The sequence below is a fragment of the Emys orbicularis genome, chromosome 1 (assembly GCF_028017835.1).
Source record: "Emys orbicularis isolate rEmyOrb1 chromosome 1, rEmyOrb1.hap1, whole genome shotgun sequence".
In the NCBI taxonomy this organism is placed as follows: Eukaryota; Metazoa; Chordata; order Testudines; family Emydidae; genus Emys; species Emys orbicularis.
This window is the reverse complement of record NC_088683.1, coordinates 370,853,721-370,870,484: the sequence shown is the minus strand read 5'-3', so window position 1 is coordinate 370,870,484 and position 16,764 is coordinate 370,853,721. Positions and strand designations below refer to the sequence as shown.

Below are 16,764 nucleotides of genomic sequence, written 5' to 3'. Positions count from 1 at the left end.
CACAGAGTTGGTAACCAAGTAACAATAAACATTAAAATGTTAACATTAACCAGTGTCCTTTAAGTGACTTGCCATAAGATGTGAGAACATATTGGTTTTAGAGATGACTGGGTCGCAGCTGACAAGAGGAGGGGAAGACAGGAGCAAGTGACAGGGGCAGGGCATTGGGGAGAAGACACACAGCAGGGTCAAGGGTTGACAGAAGAGATGGGGCAAGATTGCAATTTCAGGGATCCAGCTACAAGCAATTAGAAAAGTGGCAACCCAGTGAAGTGTACATACACTGACTCCCCAGTTCATCACATTGACACAGCACAGTAAGGCCAGGGAAGGGTTTAATGTCTCTCTGTCTGTCCAAGAAGTGATTCAGGGAAGAGGCCCCAGCACCATGCATCAGCCAGCTCTGCAAAGAGCTCAATCTGAGAGCCAGAGCACAAGGAGAAAACGTTTAGGTCTCTTTATGAGTAAAGAGCTGGAGCAGCCTGTCCCGGATCTGTTTGGTCCTCACCCCATAAATAATGGGGTGTAGCACGGGGGGCACCAGCAGGTACACACTGGCAAAGAGAACGAGGAAATGCTGTGGCACATTTTGGCCAAACCTCTGTGTGAAAGAGGAGAAGAAATCTGGGATGTACAAAGCAAAAATGGCACAAAGATGAGAGATGCAGGTCCTGAAAGTTTTGAGCCGAGCATCCTTTGTGGGGAGGCGGAAGATGGCCCGGAGGATCTGAGTATAGGACACGGCGATAAAAAATATATCCATTCCAATCACAGAGAAAAGATGAAACAGGCCATAGTAACTACTGACACGGATATCTCCGCAGGCTATTTTCAGTACAGCTATATGTCGACAATAGGAGTGGGGGATGATGTTGGTTCTGCAATATGGCCACTGCCTCGCCAATAAGGGATAGGGTAATGTGAGTATGCCACTGCGCAGCACAACAGCCAGGCCTATCTTGGCCACAACAGAGTTTGTCAGGATCGTGGAATGTCTCAGAGGATTGCAGATGGCCACATAGCGATCAAAAGCCATGGCCAAGAGGATTCCAGACTCCATCGCTGAGAAGCAGTGAATTAAGTACATCTGAGTGAGGCAGGCACTGAAACTGATCTCCCTGGAATTGAACCAGAAGATGCTCAGCATTTTGGGCAGGGTGGTTGTGGATGTGACCAGGTCAGTGATGGCCAGCATGCAGAGGAAATAGAAAATGGGCTCGTGGAGGCTCGGGTCTGTCTTTACGATGAAGAGGATGGTGAAGTTCCCCAACAAGGCTATGGCGTACATAGTACAGAAGGGGATGGAGATCCAGATATGGGCTGCCTCTAGGCCAGGAATACCAAGTAAAATGAAGGTGGAGGGGTTAGTGAAGTTGGTTGTGTTGTAATCTGACATGGATTAGGCGAGAAGGTGTGCAATTCTGAGCCATAAGGGTGTCTCCTGCATGTACCGTAGGTTCCCCTGGCTTTCTGTGTGTTCCCAGGATCTCGGGTGATGGTCGCAGTAGAAATTCCTGAATAGAGACACAACGTTAATATGAGACACTGCATGCACTAGTGGATGCTGTTCTCATGGGAGAAGCAGATTGATCACTGTTCACAAACAGAAAAATTACAGTTTCATTATTCTGAGAAAATAACTATGAACAATGAGCCTACTAAATCCAATTCCATATTTTGTATTGCTCCCTGCGTTAATAATTCCTACAATTTGTGGTGGGGGAACCTTAAGAGGCACTAGCAGAAAATACAACTGTGGATATTGGTTATCCATCATTGTTCCTTAATGAAATGAAAGCCAGGACAGGGAGTCCATACTGTAGGGAGATCCCCGTTTTTCCAGTTGCTCAAAATCTGACAGTGGAAAAAAACAAACTTTTGGGAAGACATTTGCTGGGAGAAACATCCCAACTAGAACATACCTCTGGGAAAAAACCTGGATGCCATTGATAGCAGCTCAAAAGAAACACCTGCTCATTCACAGCAGTGGACAAAACAAAAGCAATGTTCAGATCCTTACTATATGGGATGGAGAATAACATGTTCGGGATATGTATTTAGTTTTGGTCACACAGTCATATAGCATATATAAAAGGGATTTCCAAGACAGGCTCGGAGAATGGGGGAGGCTGCCATATGCAAATAGAAACGTTTGGGACTCTTTAGTTTATGTAAGAGACAAAGAAGAGAGCATATGATTTAGGAGAGGAAAATAAATAATGAAACTGATTTACATTCAAATGGCCAGTTCCCAACCAGTACTATCTATAGACACTTAGTGCTCCAAGAGGACTAATTCCACAACGCTGAGTAAAATTGTCAGCAAAACTGATTGGGAGGAAAAAATTAGACAGAAAAATATGAATGAAAAATAATACTTCTTTGAATTTAATTTATGGAGATATCCTATCTCCTAGAACTGGAAGGGACCTTGAAAGGTCATCGAGTCCAGCCCCCTGCCTTCACTAGCAGGACCATGTACTGATATTTGCCCCTTAGATCCCTAAGTGGCCCCTTCAAGGATTGAACTTACAACCCTGGGTTTAGTAGGCCAATGCTCAAACCACTGAGCTATCCCTTGATAACAGTTTATTAGATAGCAGAAGAATCATGATTCCACAGTCAAAAAAGTGAACCACTTTGGGTAAAAACCGAGTTCAGTGGTAAAGTGAAGGCAGCAATAATATGTAACGAAGAGGAAAAAGGGAAAATAGATATCCAAGAATAGAAATCGGAAGTTATGAAAATTCATAAGGGACGTTGAGACATCAGGGAACATCAGGGATATGGATCACAAAAAGGACGTTATTAAGTATATTAACAACAAGAGAAATCCTACAAAGTTTTATGTCAATTTCTGTGTTGAAAAAAATATTAAAAAATAAAGGGAAAGGGGTTTTTTTTTATATGAAAAATGGACAAAGTTAAGAAACAATGGGAAAAGCTGGTATGCCAGTCACCAAAAGGGTTTATGCAAAACAGGTCTTGTCAAATAAACCTGATTTCATCCTTTTATTAGAATACAGATTGGTTGTTCAAGGGTACACATTTGATAGATAAATGTGAAAAACGCAGATGCAGAAACCTTGATTTCTCAGAGGCATTTGATTTAGTAGAGGAAAACGTTCAGTTAAAAAATTAACACCGTATAATATCAGTAGAGAACTTGTAAAACGGACTGAAATGTGGCTAACTGATGGATCTCAGAAAGCTGTTGTCAATAGGCCTTCATCAGTAACTGTGGCTATTTGTAGGGGGGTTCTGTTGGGATCAGTTCTAGATCCGATGCTATTCAATATTTTAATCAATGCTCTGGAAGGAAATAGAAAATCACTGCAGATAAATATTTGCAATGACCAAATATTGGCAGAGTGGATACAAAAGGCGGACAGGGCACGCATACCGAGTGATATGGAGTATTTTGAAAGTGGGGCCCATGCAAAAAAAAAAAAATGTTTTCATACAGTGAAATTCAAAATGTTGCTCTAGGAATAAGTAATGCAGGCCCAGCCCACAGACTACAGCACTTTATATGGAATGCAAGGACCCTGAAAAGGATTTAGGGGTCATTGTGGACTACCAACTCATTGTGAGCTCCCAGTATGACGCTATAGCATAAAGGGATGGTGTGGTCCTCGGATAAATAGTCAGGGGAGTGGTGAGTTGCAGCAGGAGAAGGATTTTACCTCTGCACATGGGATTGGTGAAATAAACTGCATCCAGATCTTGGGTCCACATTTGGAAAAAGATGTTGAAAACTTGGGCAGAAAAGAGACACAAAAATGATTGGGGGATAGAGAAAAAGCCAGACTGTTAGACTTGAAGGTGTATATCTCTTTAACTTATCAAACAGATGATCAAATGGAGACTTACATGGGGAGAAAACCAGGGGTAATAATGGGATCTGTAATCTACCGGAGCAAGGCTGAGGAAGATCAAAGTCCAAGCTGAAGCCAGGCAAATTCCAGCTAGAAATTAGGGCCAGATGTTTAGCTCTGAGAGTGATTAACCATTGGGATACACTGAGAAGGGAAGTGTTGGATTCTCCAATTCCCCACGTTGGCAGATCCAGACTGAATGATTTTTTTGGAAGATCTGCTTGACGGGTTGTTTACACTTAAAATGCTACAGTGTTGCTGCCTGTCATAAATAGATAGTTAAGAGTTAATGCCTCTTTTACCTGTAAAGGGTTAAGAAGTTCACCTAGCCTAGCTGACACCTGACCAGAGGAACGAATGGGAGGACAAGATGGTTCAAAGGGAAGGAGGGAAGTTCCCTTTGTCTGTTGAGTTTTCACTTTGGACCGGAGTGGGAAAGCTCCAGAATTCAGCCTCTTATTAAGTAGTGAGTATTAGTGAAGGAAATAAATAGGTCTATGTTTATTTCTTTGTAACCTGTCTTGTGCAATTAGAGGAATATTCAAATTGGTATTTGGGTATTTTTGTGTGTGTAACTAAGGGTTTGCCCAGGGGAGCATCCTCTGTGTTTGGAATCTGTTGTCTGTGAGAGTAGCTGGTATGCTAATCTCTCCCAGAGGGTTTTCTTTTACCTTTCTTTTCTTTAATTAAAAGCCTTTTTCTTAATACTTGATTGATTTTTCCTTGTTTTAAGATCCAAGGGGGTTGGATCTGGGTCCACCAGGAGTTGGTGGGAGAAAGGAGGGGGGATGGTTAATTTTTCCTTGTTTTAAGATACAAGGGGTTTGGATCTGTGTGTACCAGGGAATTGGTGAAGAGTCTCTCAAGGCTACCCAGGGAAGGGAATTAGTGCTTGGGAGTGGTGGCAGCCAGACCAGATCTAAGCTGTTAATTGAGCTTAGAGCTTCTCATGCAGGTCCCCCACATCTGTACCCTAAAGTTCAGAGTGGGGAAGGAAACTTGACACTGCCATAGCACTTCAATATAGACACTAATTACATGGATGGAAGGGGTTCTCCCCACAGCATAGGTAATCCCCGAGACGTGGTAGCTAGTTTGATCGAAGATTTTATCTCATGCTATCTACACCAGGGCACAGATTATCCAACAAGTTCTTGGGATGTATTGGAGGTATTTTTTGGTTCCAGAAGCTGGAGAAGCTACTAGCAGAGAGGCCGTTCTAGACCTGATTTTGACAAAAAAAGGAGGAACTCTTTGAGAATTTGAAAGTGGAAGGCAGTTTGGGGGGAAGTGATCATGAAATGATAGAGTTCATGATTCTAAGGAATGGTAGGAGGGAAAAAGGAAAATAAAGGCAAAGGATTTCAAGAAGGCAGACTTTAATAAACTCAGGGAGTTGGTAGGCAAGTTTTCATGGGTAGCAAGGTTAAGGGGAAAAATAATAGAAGACAGCAGACAGTTTTTCAGAGAGACATTATTAAGGGCACAAGAGCAAACTATCCCACTGCAGGAAAGATAGGAAGTATGGCAAGAGACCACAATGGCTTAACCAGGAGATCTTGAATGATCTAAAAAACAAAAAAGGATCCTCTAAAAAGTGGAAACAAGGTCAAATTACAAAGGAGGAATATAAACAAATAACACATGTGTGTAGGGGCAAAAATAGAAAGGCCAAGGCACAAAACGAGATCAAACTAGCTCGGGACATAAAGGGTAACAGGAAAACATTCTACAAATACTTTAGAAGCAAGTGGAAGACCAAGGACAGGGTAGGCCTGTTACTAAATGAAGAGGTGGAAACAATAACAGAAAATAAGAACAGAGGTTCTTAATGAGTTCTTTGTTTCGGTTTTCACCAAGAAGGTTGGTGGTGTTTGGACAGCTAACAGAGAATGCCAGTGAAAATGGGGTAGGTTCTGAGTCTAAAATAGGGAAAGAACAAGTTAAAAGTTACTTGGACAAGTTAGATGTCTTCAATTCACCAGGGTCTAATGAATGCATCCTAGAATGCTCTGAAGGAACTGACTGAGAAGATATCTGAGCCATTAGCAATTATCTTTGAAAAGTCATGGAAGACATGGGAGATTCCAGAAGAATGGAAAAGAGCACATATAGTGCCTATCTATAAAAAGGGAAATAAGCACATCCCAGGCAATTACAGACCAGTCAGCTTAACTTCTGTACCAGGTAAGATAATGGAGCATATAATTAAGGAATCAATTTGCAAACATCTAGAAGATAATAAGGTGATACGTGATAGTCAGCATGGATTTGTCAAGGAAGCTCCTTCTGTGGAGGTTTTCCAAAGATGTGTGAAAAGCCATCAGTCTTAGATGACTAAGACAAAACAAATCCTGTATCTTGTCAGGGGGTTAGATTCGCTGACCTTTGTGTTCCCTTATAACTCTATGGCTCTACCATTCTATGATGTAAAATCCTACTGTAGACCAGGCCTTAGTCACACACAAGTCTTTCGGCTCAACACAGAGGTAACTGAGTGAAATTTAATAGGCCTGTGTTTTGCAGGTGGTCAGAATGGATGATCAAATGGTCCCTTCTGACCTTAAACCCTATGGATCTATTGATAAAGAAAGTAGATCAGGCATTTATATTTAATGTGTCTTATAACATGAACAAGGGAACATTTAGTTAAATTGAAAGTCTGAACATATAACCTTGAGAAAAGGTAATTGCTAATGTAATTCATATTTGGCGTGTGGAACTCCTTGCTACCAACATTATCGGAGTGAAAAGCATAGAAGAATGGGATTCACAAATGGATTAGCCAGTGTAGGTGGTGCTGGTGGCATCACCTGTAGTTAAGGCTGTCTGACACAATCCATTGGAAGACCTCATTTTCAGTTGCTTATAAGGTTGCCAAATTTTAGGTTTTTGGACTGAAATTTCCCATGCTGGGTGTCTGGTTTGAGCAGAATTGTTTTTTGAAAGTTTCAGGCATAACAGTTCATCCGGCTTCTCAAATTAAGTTTGGAGAAAATATGTGTTACCCAAGTTGAAAAATAATCATTATTGTTCTAGTGAGGAGCCATAGCACCTCCAAGCTTTCCAGCAGATAAAAGTCAGGTAACAGCCCCTGTCCCCTGCCCCATTAACAGACAGAGCCCTGAAATGCAAGAAGAGGGGGTGACAGTGTCTGTGCATTAACACACAGTTGGATCCTGACATCTGTACTCAGTTCTTGTTCCAAAGGGAGTTTTCCTCACTGGGGCCTGAGCAAAGTACGGACCTTGCTCTCAGAATTTGGCCTTGTATTGCACATCTACTAACACCTTTCATCCTGAAGGATTCACTGTGCCACTGAAATGCACCACCTTGGGGCTGGAGGCCATCAGGCGGGATGAGCAGGGATACACAGAAATCAGTGACATTTTGGCCAGTGATTCTTTAGCAAACTCAGCACTTATGGCCAGGGCTCTGGGATGTGTCATGGTTGTGCAGAGGAGAAAGAACCACAGACTTACTCTCTATCCCTCCACACCCACGTTGCACAGGGTTTGAGATCAGGTGAGCTCCTCAGCAAGAGATGGGTACCTGTGAATCCTGAGATGGAAGTGTCCTCCCTGAGAATCCCCCTCAGGTAGCCGTGACCCGCACCTCTCTCAACCCAGCATCTTCAGCAACATCCAATGGCAAGAGCCGACACAGGGGTGTGTACAGTTTATAATATAGCTCTGTGTATTCCCAGTGGGGTTCGCTCAGCCTCTAGAGAAGAAGAGAGCATCTGAATGTAAACAGGCTGTAGAAAAGCATGTCTCCACTTCGTGCTAATTATCCAGCTTTATGAGTAAACAGTAATTAAGGAACCTTCCCAAAGGGAGATGAGAACTCCTGGGATCTGTGCTGAGTCAGAGAGGAATTGGCTGTTTTTTTGTATTTGTGTATATTTATAAAACATAGTCAATTAGAAGAAAATAAGGGATAATGCCTAGATGTCCATAAGCTCTGGTACCCTGTAAATGCCCAGGATGGATGGGTAGATAGAAGACAGACAGATCTGGAGAAAGCTGACTGAGGGGAGACATGAGCACTTCCTACAGACATATGAGGCTGTCCCTATGGAATCAGAGATCAATAAATCTCCTCACTATCATCATACTGTGCAGCACACATCATTGAAGGATCTTCAAAACAGTTAGCAAAGGAAAGTCATTATGAAAATATCCCAGTATACACATAGGTAAACTGAGGCACGGGGAGATTATGGGCTGGCCAAGGTCACACAGAGAATGATAGACAGGATTGCAGACAGAACCCAGGAGTCCTGACTTCCCTCCTGTAACCATGGTCTCTCCGTCATACCAAGAGGGAAATGGACTCCCGCTCTTTCAGGGACTGCCACTCAGAAACCTGCCAACGCATCACAGTCACTGGGGTCGCTTCAGGGGAACAGACTTAGGCTATGTCCACACTTGCAGATGTAATGGTCCGGGAGTTAACCCCCTTCAGAGAGCACTGAAGGGACAGGGCTGCTGTGTGTTCACACTGTCAGCTGGCCATACAGAGAGGTGCACTCTGGGCAGGTATCCCACAGAGCACCTCTTCCCCTTCAGCCGCCGAGGATTGTGGGAAGAGGGCGGGGGCTCTTGGGGCAACCTGGGTCCTGTCCCAATGCCCTGTCATACATTGGTTTGCATCCCAGCAGTCCTTTCCCTTCCATCCGCATTTGGCGCCATCTTTCAACAGTTTTTGTACTGCACGCTCTGTCCAACTTTTCAGTCTGCGGGAACAGATCCTGAACTGTTGATGAATATGCTCATGGGTCTCACTAACACGTCACGAATGGCAGTCCAGCCACTCCTTAAATGGCAAGTGAGGATGAGGAGTCCAACGAAGTTGTTGACAGTCGTAGTGGAGAAAACAGGCGCTTGCTTGTGGAATTCACGGACACGCTAACCACAGTGGAACGCCATTTTGGGGCTTAGAAAACAAGCAGTGAGTGGTGGGTTCATATCATCATGCGAGTCTGGGATGATGAGCAGTGGCTGCAGAACTTTTGTATGAGAAAATGCACTTGAATGGGACTGTGTGATGAGCTCGCCCCCACCCTGTAGCGCAAGGACATGAGAATGAGATCTGCCCCGATGGTGGTGAAGTGCATGGCAATCACACTTTGGAAGCTGGCTACTCCAGACAGCTACTGATCAATCGCTAACCAATTTGGAGGGGGCAAGTGGACCGTTGGAGTTTGCAAGGCCATTAATCACATCCTGCTCAGAAAAACCATGACTCTGGGCAACGTGTGTGACATTGTGAATGGCTTTGACAAGTGGGTCCAATTCTGACACCAGACCACCTAGCCTCTGAGTACATTAATAGGATGCGGTATTTCACAATGGTTCTCCAGGCGCTTGTGGATTACAGTGGGCGTTTCATGGACATTAACGCAGGCTGGTTCAGAAAGGTGCATGACGCACAAATCTTTCAGAACACTGGCCTGTTCAGGAAGCTGCAAGCTGAGCCTTTTTTCCTGGACAAGAAGATACCGTAGGGGAACTCGAAATGCCCATTGTGATCCTGGGAGATTCTGCCTACCCCTTAATGCCATGGCTCATGAAGCCATGCATGGGGAGCCTTGACAGCAGCAAGGAGCAGCTCCACAACAGCTTGAGCCAGTGCAGAATGACTGTTGAGTGTGCTTTTGGCTGTTTTAAAGGCCCGCTGGCGAAGTCTGTATGGGACGCTGAATCTGACCGGTGACAACATCCCTATGTTTATAGCCGCGTGCTGTACCCTGCATAATATTTGTGAAGGGAAGGGTGAAAGCTTCACTCAGGCATGGACACCAGAGGCTCAGTGCCTGGAGGCTGAATTTCAACAGCCAGAGACTAGGGCTATTAGGGGGGCCCAGCACAGGGCCATGAGGATCACAGATCCCTTGAGGCAGCAATTCATTGCCGAAAGCACTAATGTGGTCCTATTAGGAGTCTCTGATTGCTCCATATGATGCACTGACTAGCAGTGCCTGTTGCTTTTCTGGGCTATGCTTCCTTTCACTTAGTGCAATAAAGAACGCTTTCAAACAAAAAAAAATGCATTGATTAATATTGAAAAAAGTTTGGAGAGACACACCTGGGATGACACATCTGTGCAGTGTGGGGGAAGGGTGGAGGGAGGTGTGTGTGGGGGTCCGGAATCATTACAGACTTGTGTATATACAGGTGTCATATGCAGCCTTGTTGTCTGCAGTGCCGTGCAATGGGTGCTGCACTTCATGCTAGCTGAACTGCCTGTGGATGGGGGTTGAGTGAAGTGGGTAATGGTTGGCGTCTGCAGGGCTGGACGGTGAAGGTGTAGGGGTTGGAGGCAGCTGGTGGCGATACGAAACAGGATGGTGGCCAAACTGTGTTGGAGGTGACATAGGAGCGCAAGGGAAAGAGGTTTGATCCAAGGACTGCAGGGGGGTGGGCGGGTGCGGAGCGGCTCCATATACAGTGTTAGGAGCACCTGAATCGAGTCTGCTTGGCGCTCTCTCATGTTTAGGAGCTGCTCCGGGGTTTTGCCTTCAAGCTGCGTTCTCCTGGCGCGGACCCTCATTTCACTGCCCTGGTACTCATGCATTTTTTGATTTTCAGCAAGGGACTTCTGCATAACTTCATGCAGAATGTCCTCCTTGCTTTTCTGAGGCCACTTCCAGCCAGCCAGCGAATATGAGGAGGACTGTGATCCTGAGGTTGCGTTTGTGAAGCCCAAATGCAACCTTTTACGGAGGCACCATTGTTAACACTAGACAGAGCAATGACACAGCTGATTGCAAAGACAAGCACAATTCACAAACCTAGCACAAACACAAACTGCCTGTCCCAAGGTGAGACCCACTAAAACATTGGAGTTTTAGTCTGATCAGGTCTCATGGAGGCATAGAGCAACATGTCCTGAGGAGACTGAAACAAATGGGACAAACTCAAACCCTGACAAAAGTGGCCAGATCCCTCAAATTGACCTGGTGTTACCCGGGAACAGGGAAATAGAAAATAGGGATAATAAACCACCACTCTTAAGAAGTCCCAGAGAACTACTAGGGGTGTACTATTAAACTTGAGATGAATCTGTTATTCCCTCTAAGTTGTGTTTTAATGAATATTATCATGTTTAGTATAAAGAAGTTGACATGGGATGTTAAATATGTTAAATATTTTTTAATTAATTGTTAATGTTTTTTATATAATATAATGCTGTAAAGTCTATTATGTACAGTTGTCTCTATTCTTGACTGAACCTAAACAGATTATACACAAATAAGGTGCTTTGCATGCTCTGATCTTTTTTATTTTCATCAGCAGGTTTAAAAGATATAAAAAGAAGTATTTATTCACCCAACACACAGTCAACCTGTGGAACTTCTTGCCAGAGGATGTTTTGAAGGCCAGTACTATAACAGGGTTCAAAATAGAATTAGATTCCTCAAGGTGAGGCAGGCCTCTGGGTAAAGGGAGTGGGAGAAGGACTCAGAATCTTTTGCTAGCCAATTCCACCGGGGTGGTACATAGGCCAGGAAAGTTCCACACAAAAGCGGGACCATTGACCTGCTTACACCTGTTAGGAATTCTTGAAAGGACTCGTCTTACTTTTTTTTTTTAGGTGAAACTTTTACCCTTTAAATGTTTGCTCTTTTCCAGTACTCAAGGCTCTTCAAATTTCTGGAAAAGTGTGTAATAACCTGCCCCCTCTGCCTGACTGAGGCTATGTCTATACCACAGACCTTACAGCAGCACAGCTGTACCGCTGAGGATGTACTGAGCTCTCCTACTGACATCACCAAACCATCCCCCCCACAAGCATTTCCTGCTCATGTAGAACTCACCACACTGGTACTTTTGTTATTTTTTTTCACAAAATTGCTAGAGTAGACAAAGCCTGAGTTGCATGCTAGTAAACACGCCCACTGCCTAAAGTCATGCAATATTTAAGAAGATTTCAATTTCTGCCGGTCCTCAGCCTGTAGCTGTGCATGGGATTCCCTCATCCTAAGTGCAGGGCTCTGCACTTGTCCTTGTTGAACCTCATCAGATTTCTTTTGGCCCAAAACCTCCAATTTAACTAGGTCACTCTGGACCCTATCCCTATCCTCCAGCGTATCTACCTCTCCCCGCAGCTTAGTGTCATCCATGAACTTGCTGAGGGTGCAGTCCTTCTCATCATCCAGATCATTAATGAAGATGTTGAACAAAACCATCCCCAGGACCGACTACTGGGGAACTCAGATTGATAACAGCTACCAACTAGACATCCAGCCATTAATCACTACCAGTTGAGACCAACGATTTAGCGAGCTTCCTGTCCACGTTATTATCCATTCATCCAGTGCACGGCTTTTGCCATATGTACAGAAGCAGTTATCTCATCACGGAAAGCAACCAGGTTGGTCAGGCATCCAAATATCGCATCAGCCCTTTTTTGCCACAGCATCACACTGGGAGCTCATGCTGTCCACAGTGACCCCAAAATCCTTTCCAGGGTCCCTGCGTTCCATAATGCAGTGCCCCAGTCTTTGGGTTGGACCCACATTTCCCTTCTCTGGAGAACAACTTTGCATTTGACTGTATTAAAACATATTGTATACATGGGCCCAGCTGGACAAACACTCCAAATGAATCGTTACGCCTGCACTGGTCTCCTCATTGTAACCACGCTGCTGATCTTTGGGTCATCAGGAACGTTAGCGGCAGTGATTTCCTATTTGCTCCAGGTCATTGATTAAAATATTGAACAGCATCCAGCCTAAGTGCAGCTGCAGTCGATCCCTGAGCGATTCTGGTCCTCGAAGATGGTATTAAAACCCCCACTCAGGACCAGGCACTCGTGAGGATCCAAGGTGCCGAGGACGGCCATGACAGTTGTGAGAAACACACCCACTCTGGGTCTGCATTTGGGGGTAGACATTGAACAGATTCAATGTCAGCCCCTCCACACAGGCCTGTAGGTGCAGCAGGCAACCTGGCATTGCCTTGTCAACTCCCAGCATCTCAGGCTGTAGGTCCGGGGAGAACAGGGTGGCCAACCCAGCTGAATGAGTGCTGAGGTGTCTAAAATGTACCCGACTTCAGCCGCCAACTAGTCTCAGCGGCTCGATTCCTGTGGGTTTCCTGCAGGCAAACCACAGAGTACCCTACAAGCACAGAGAGCACCTGGCAACTGTGGAGACCCACCCTAGAGCCTCTGGTGTTCAATTTTGAAAAAAATGGTTGGCTTCGTTCTGAGGCTTGAGGAGGATCCTAGTGGGAAGGAGGATCCCCAGCTGGCCTTGCAACAATCGCGACTCTACTGGTGGCACTGCGCAACATGTCTCTATCTCCAGAAAGGGAAAGGGAGGTAGACCGAAAAGAGCAGCCCCTAAAGGGTCAGAGAGGGCAGAAAAAAACATCCCCAGAGGTTCCTCCAAAGACAGGGAAAATGAAACAACTCCAGGGCGGCAGCAGTATGGAAGATGGAGGGGACAAAAATGAGTAGGGCTTCCATCCCCCCTCTGCTCCCCTTCCCCTGCTCCACATGAATCACATGATGATTGCCATGTTCTGTTCATTCCCTCTGAAGCACCTGGCACTGGGCGCTGTCAGAAGAAAGGCTACTGGGCTACATGGACCATTGGTTTTACCCAGTAGGGAAATTCTGATCTTCTTATTTAGACCCCAAATGTATTTGCCCCTTACTGTATCCCACTATACCCCATTCCTCTCCCAAAGCTAACATAGATCCCAGGAGTCCTGATGGGGTTTCTCTCTCCACAGAGTTAGACACAAAGTAAGAATAAACATTACAATTTTAACACTAACCAGTGTCCTTAAATGACTTGCCATAACATGTGAGCACATATTGGTTTTAGAGATGACTGGGTCGCAGCTGACAAGGGGAGGGGAAGACAGGAGCAAGTGACGGGGCAGCGCCTTGGGGAGAAGACACACAGCAGGGTCGAGGCTTGACAGAAGACATGGGGCAAGATTGCAATTTCAGGGATCCAGCTACCAGCAATTAGAAAGGTGGCAACCTAGTGAAGTGTACATAGACTGACTCCCCAGTTCATCACATTGACACAGCACATTAACGACTTAATATCTCTGTGTGTCCAGTAAGTGATTCAGGGAAGAGGCCCCAGCACCATGCACCAGCCAGCTCTCCACAGAGCTCAATCTGAGAGCCAGAGCACAAGAAGAAAACATTTAGGTCTCTTTATGAGAAAAGAGATGGAGCAGCCGGTCCCGGATCTGTTTGGTCCTCACCCCATAAATGATGGGGTGTAGCATGGGGGGCACCAGCAGGTAAACATTAGCAAAGAGAATCCGTAAATGCAGTGGCACATTGTGGCCAAACCGCTGTGTGAGAGACGAGAAGAAATCTGGTATGTACAAAATTAAAATGGCACAAAGATGAGAGATGCAGGTCCCAAAAGTTTTGATCCGGGCATCCTTTGTGGGGAGGCGGAAGATGGCCCGGAGGATCTGAGTATAGGACACGGCGATAAAAAACACGTCCATTCCGATCACAGAGACAAGATTAAACAGGCCATAGTAACTACTGATGCGGATGTCAGCACAGGCCAGGTTCACCACAGCTATATGCCTACAATAGGAGTGGGGGATGATGTTGGTTCTGCAATATGGCCAATGCCTCGCCAGGAAGGGATAGGGTAATGTGAGTATGCCACTGCGCAGCACCAAGGCCAGGCCTATCTTGGCCACCACAGAGTTTGTCAGGATGGTGGAATGTCTCAGGGAATGGCAGATGGCCACATAGCGATCAAAAGCCATGGCCACGAGGATTCCAGACTCCATCGCTGAGAAGGAGTGAACTAAGTACATCTGGGTGAGGCAGGCACTGAAACTGATCTCCCTGGAATTGAACCAGAAGATGCTCAGCATTTTGGGCATAGTGGATGTGGAAATGAGCAGGTCGGTGATGGCCAGCATGCAGAGGAAAAAGAACATGGGCTCGTGGAGGCTCGGCTCCCTCTTCACGATGAACAGGATAGTGAAGTTCCCCAACAAGGCTATGGCGTACATGGTGCAGAAGGGGATGGAGATCCAGATATGGGCTGCCTCTAGGCCAGGAATGCCAAGTAGGATGAAGGTGGAGGGGTTGGTGAAGTCAGTTGTGTTGGAATCTGACATGGAGTGGTCAAGGTGTGCAACTCTGAGGCATAAGGGTGTCTCCTGCTTGTACCGTACGTTCCCCTGACTTTCTGTGTGTTCTCAGGGTCTCTGGTGATGGTCCCAGTAGAAATGCCTGAATGGAGAGAAAACATTAATATGAGACACTGCATGCACTAGTGGAGGCTGTTCTCATGAGAGAAGCATTTTGATCGCTCTTCACACACTGAAAAATGACATTTTCATTATTCAGAGAAAATAACTATGAACAATGACCCTACTAAATCCAATTCCATATTTTTATTGTTGTCCCTGGGTTAATAATTCCTACACTTTGTGGTGGGGGAGCCTTAATAGGCACCAGCAGGGAACACAAGTGTGGATACTGGTTATCCATCATTGTTCCTTAATGCAATGAGAGTCAGGATAGGGAGTCCATACTGTAGGGTGTTCCCCATTCATCCAGTTGCTCGAAATCTGAGAGTGAAAAAAAACAAACTTTTTGGAAGACATGTGCTGGGAGAAACATCCCAACTAGAACATACTTCAGGGAAAAGACCTGGGCCCCATTGATAGGAGCTCAAGAGAAACACCCGATCATTCACAGCGGTGGACAAAACAAAAGTAATGTTCAGATCGCTAAAATGTGGGATGGAGAATAACATCTTCGGGATATGTGTTTTGGTCACCCAGTCTCTACTAAGGATACACCTCTACCCCGATATAACGCTGTCCTCAGGAGCCAAAAAATCTTACCACGTTATAGGTGAAACTGCGTTATATTGAACTTGCTTTGATCCGCCGGAGCGCGCAGCCCCGCCCTCCCCTGGAGGGCTGCTTTACCGCGTCATATCCGAATTCATGTTATATCGGGTCACTTTATATCGCGGTAGAGATGTACACCATATATAAAAGGGATTTCCAAGACAGGCTCTGAGAATGGGGCAGGCTGCTATATGGAAACATATAGAAAATCTGGGACTCTTTAGTTTATACAAGAGACAAAGAAGAGAGCATATGGTATAGGAGAAGAAAATAAAAAATTAAACTGATTTACATGCAAATGGACAGTTCCCAACCAGTACTATCTATAGACACTTAGTGGTCCAAGAGGACTAATTCCCCAAAGCTGAGGAAAATTGTCAGCAAAACTGATTGGGAGGAAAAATTTTAGACAGAAAAATATGAAAGAAAATTGGTAGTTCTTTGATAACAGTTTATTAGATAGCAGGAAACTCATGATTCCACAGTCAAAAAAGTGAACAACTTTGGGTAAAAATGCAGTTCAGTGGTAAAGGGAAGGCAGCAATTGGGGGCATGTGTGTGTGTGTGGGGGGGGGGTAGCAATACATAACAGAGAAAAAGGGAAAATAGTCAGGCAAGAACAGAAGTTGGATACCTCAGTGGTTTGAACATTGACCTACTTAACTCAGGGTTCTGAGTTCAATCCTTGAGGGGGCCGATCTGGGGTGAAATCAGTACTTGGTCCTGCTAGTGAAGGCAGGGGGTGTACTCACTGACCTTTCAGGGTCCCTTCCAGCTCTATGAGATAGGTTTGTCTCCATTTATTATTAAATTGGAGCCAGGGGTGGTTTAGGTTGGACATTAGGAAAAACTTCCTAACTCTCAGGGTGGTTAGGCACTGGAATAAATTGCCTTGTTTAGGTTGTGGAATCTCCATCATGAGAGATTTTTAAAAGCAGGTTAGATAAACACCTGTCAGGGATGTTATAGATGGTGCTGGTCCTGCCAGTTCTATATTTCTATGATACAGCTACATCTCT

General features: G+C 45.1%; 1 protein-coding gene and 1 pseudogene across 1 annotated transcript; both read right to left on the bottom strand.

Moving 5' to 3' along the window:
* Positions 1-448: 448 nt before the first annotated feature.
* On the bottom strand, positions 449-1,447 carry LOC135892607 (olfactory receptor 52E4-like; annotated as a pseudogene).
* A 12,606-nt stretch (positions 1,448-14,053) lies between these two features.
* On the bottom strand, positions 14,054-15,001 carry LOC135886910 (olfactory receptor 52E4-like). Its single transcript, XM_065414689.1, has one exon. The coding sequence runs from the start codon at positions 14,999-15,001 to the stop codon at positions 14,054-14,056; it is 948 nt and encodes a 315-aa protein (XP_065270761.1).
* Between the last annotated feature and the right edge of the window lie 1,763 nt (positions 15,002-16,764).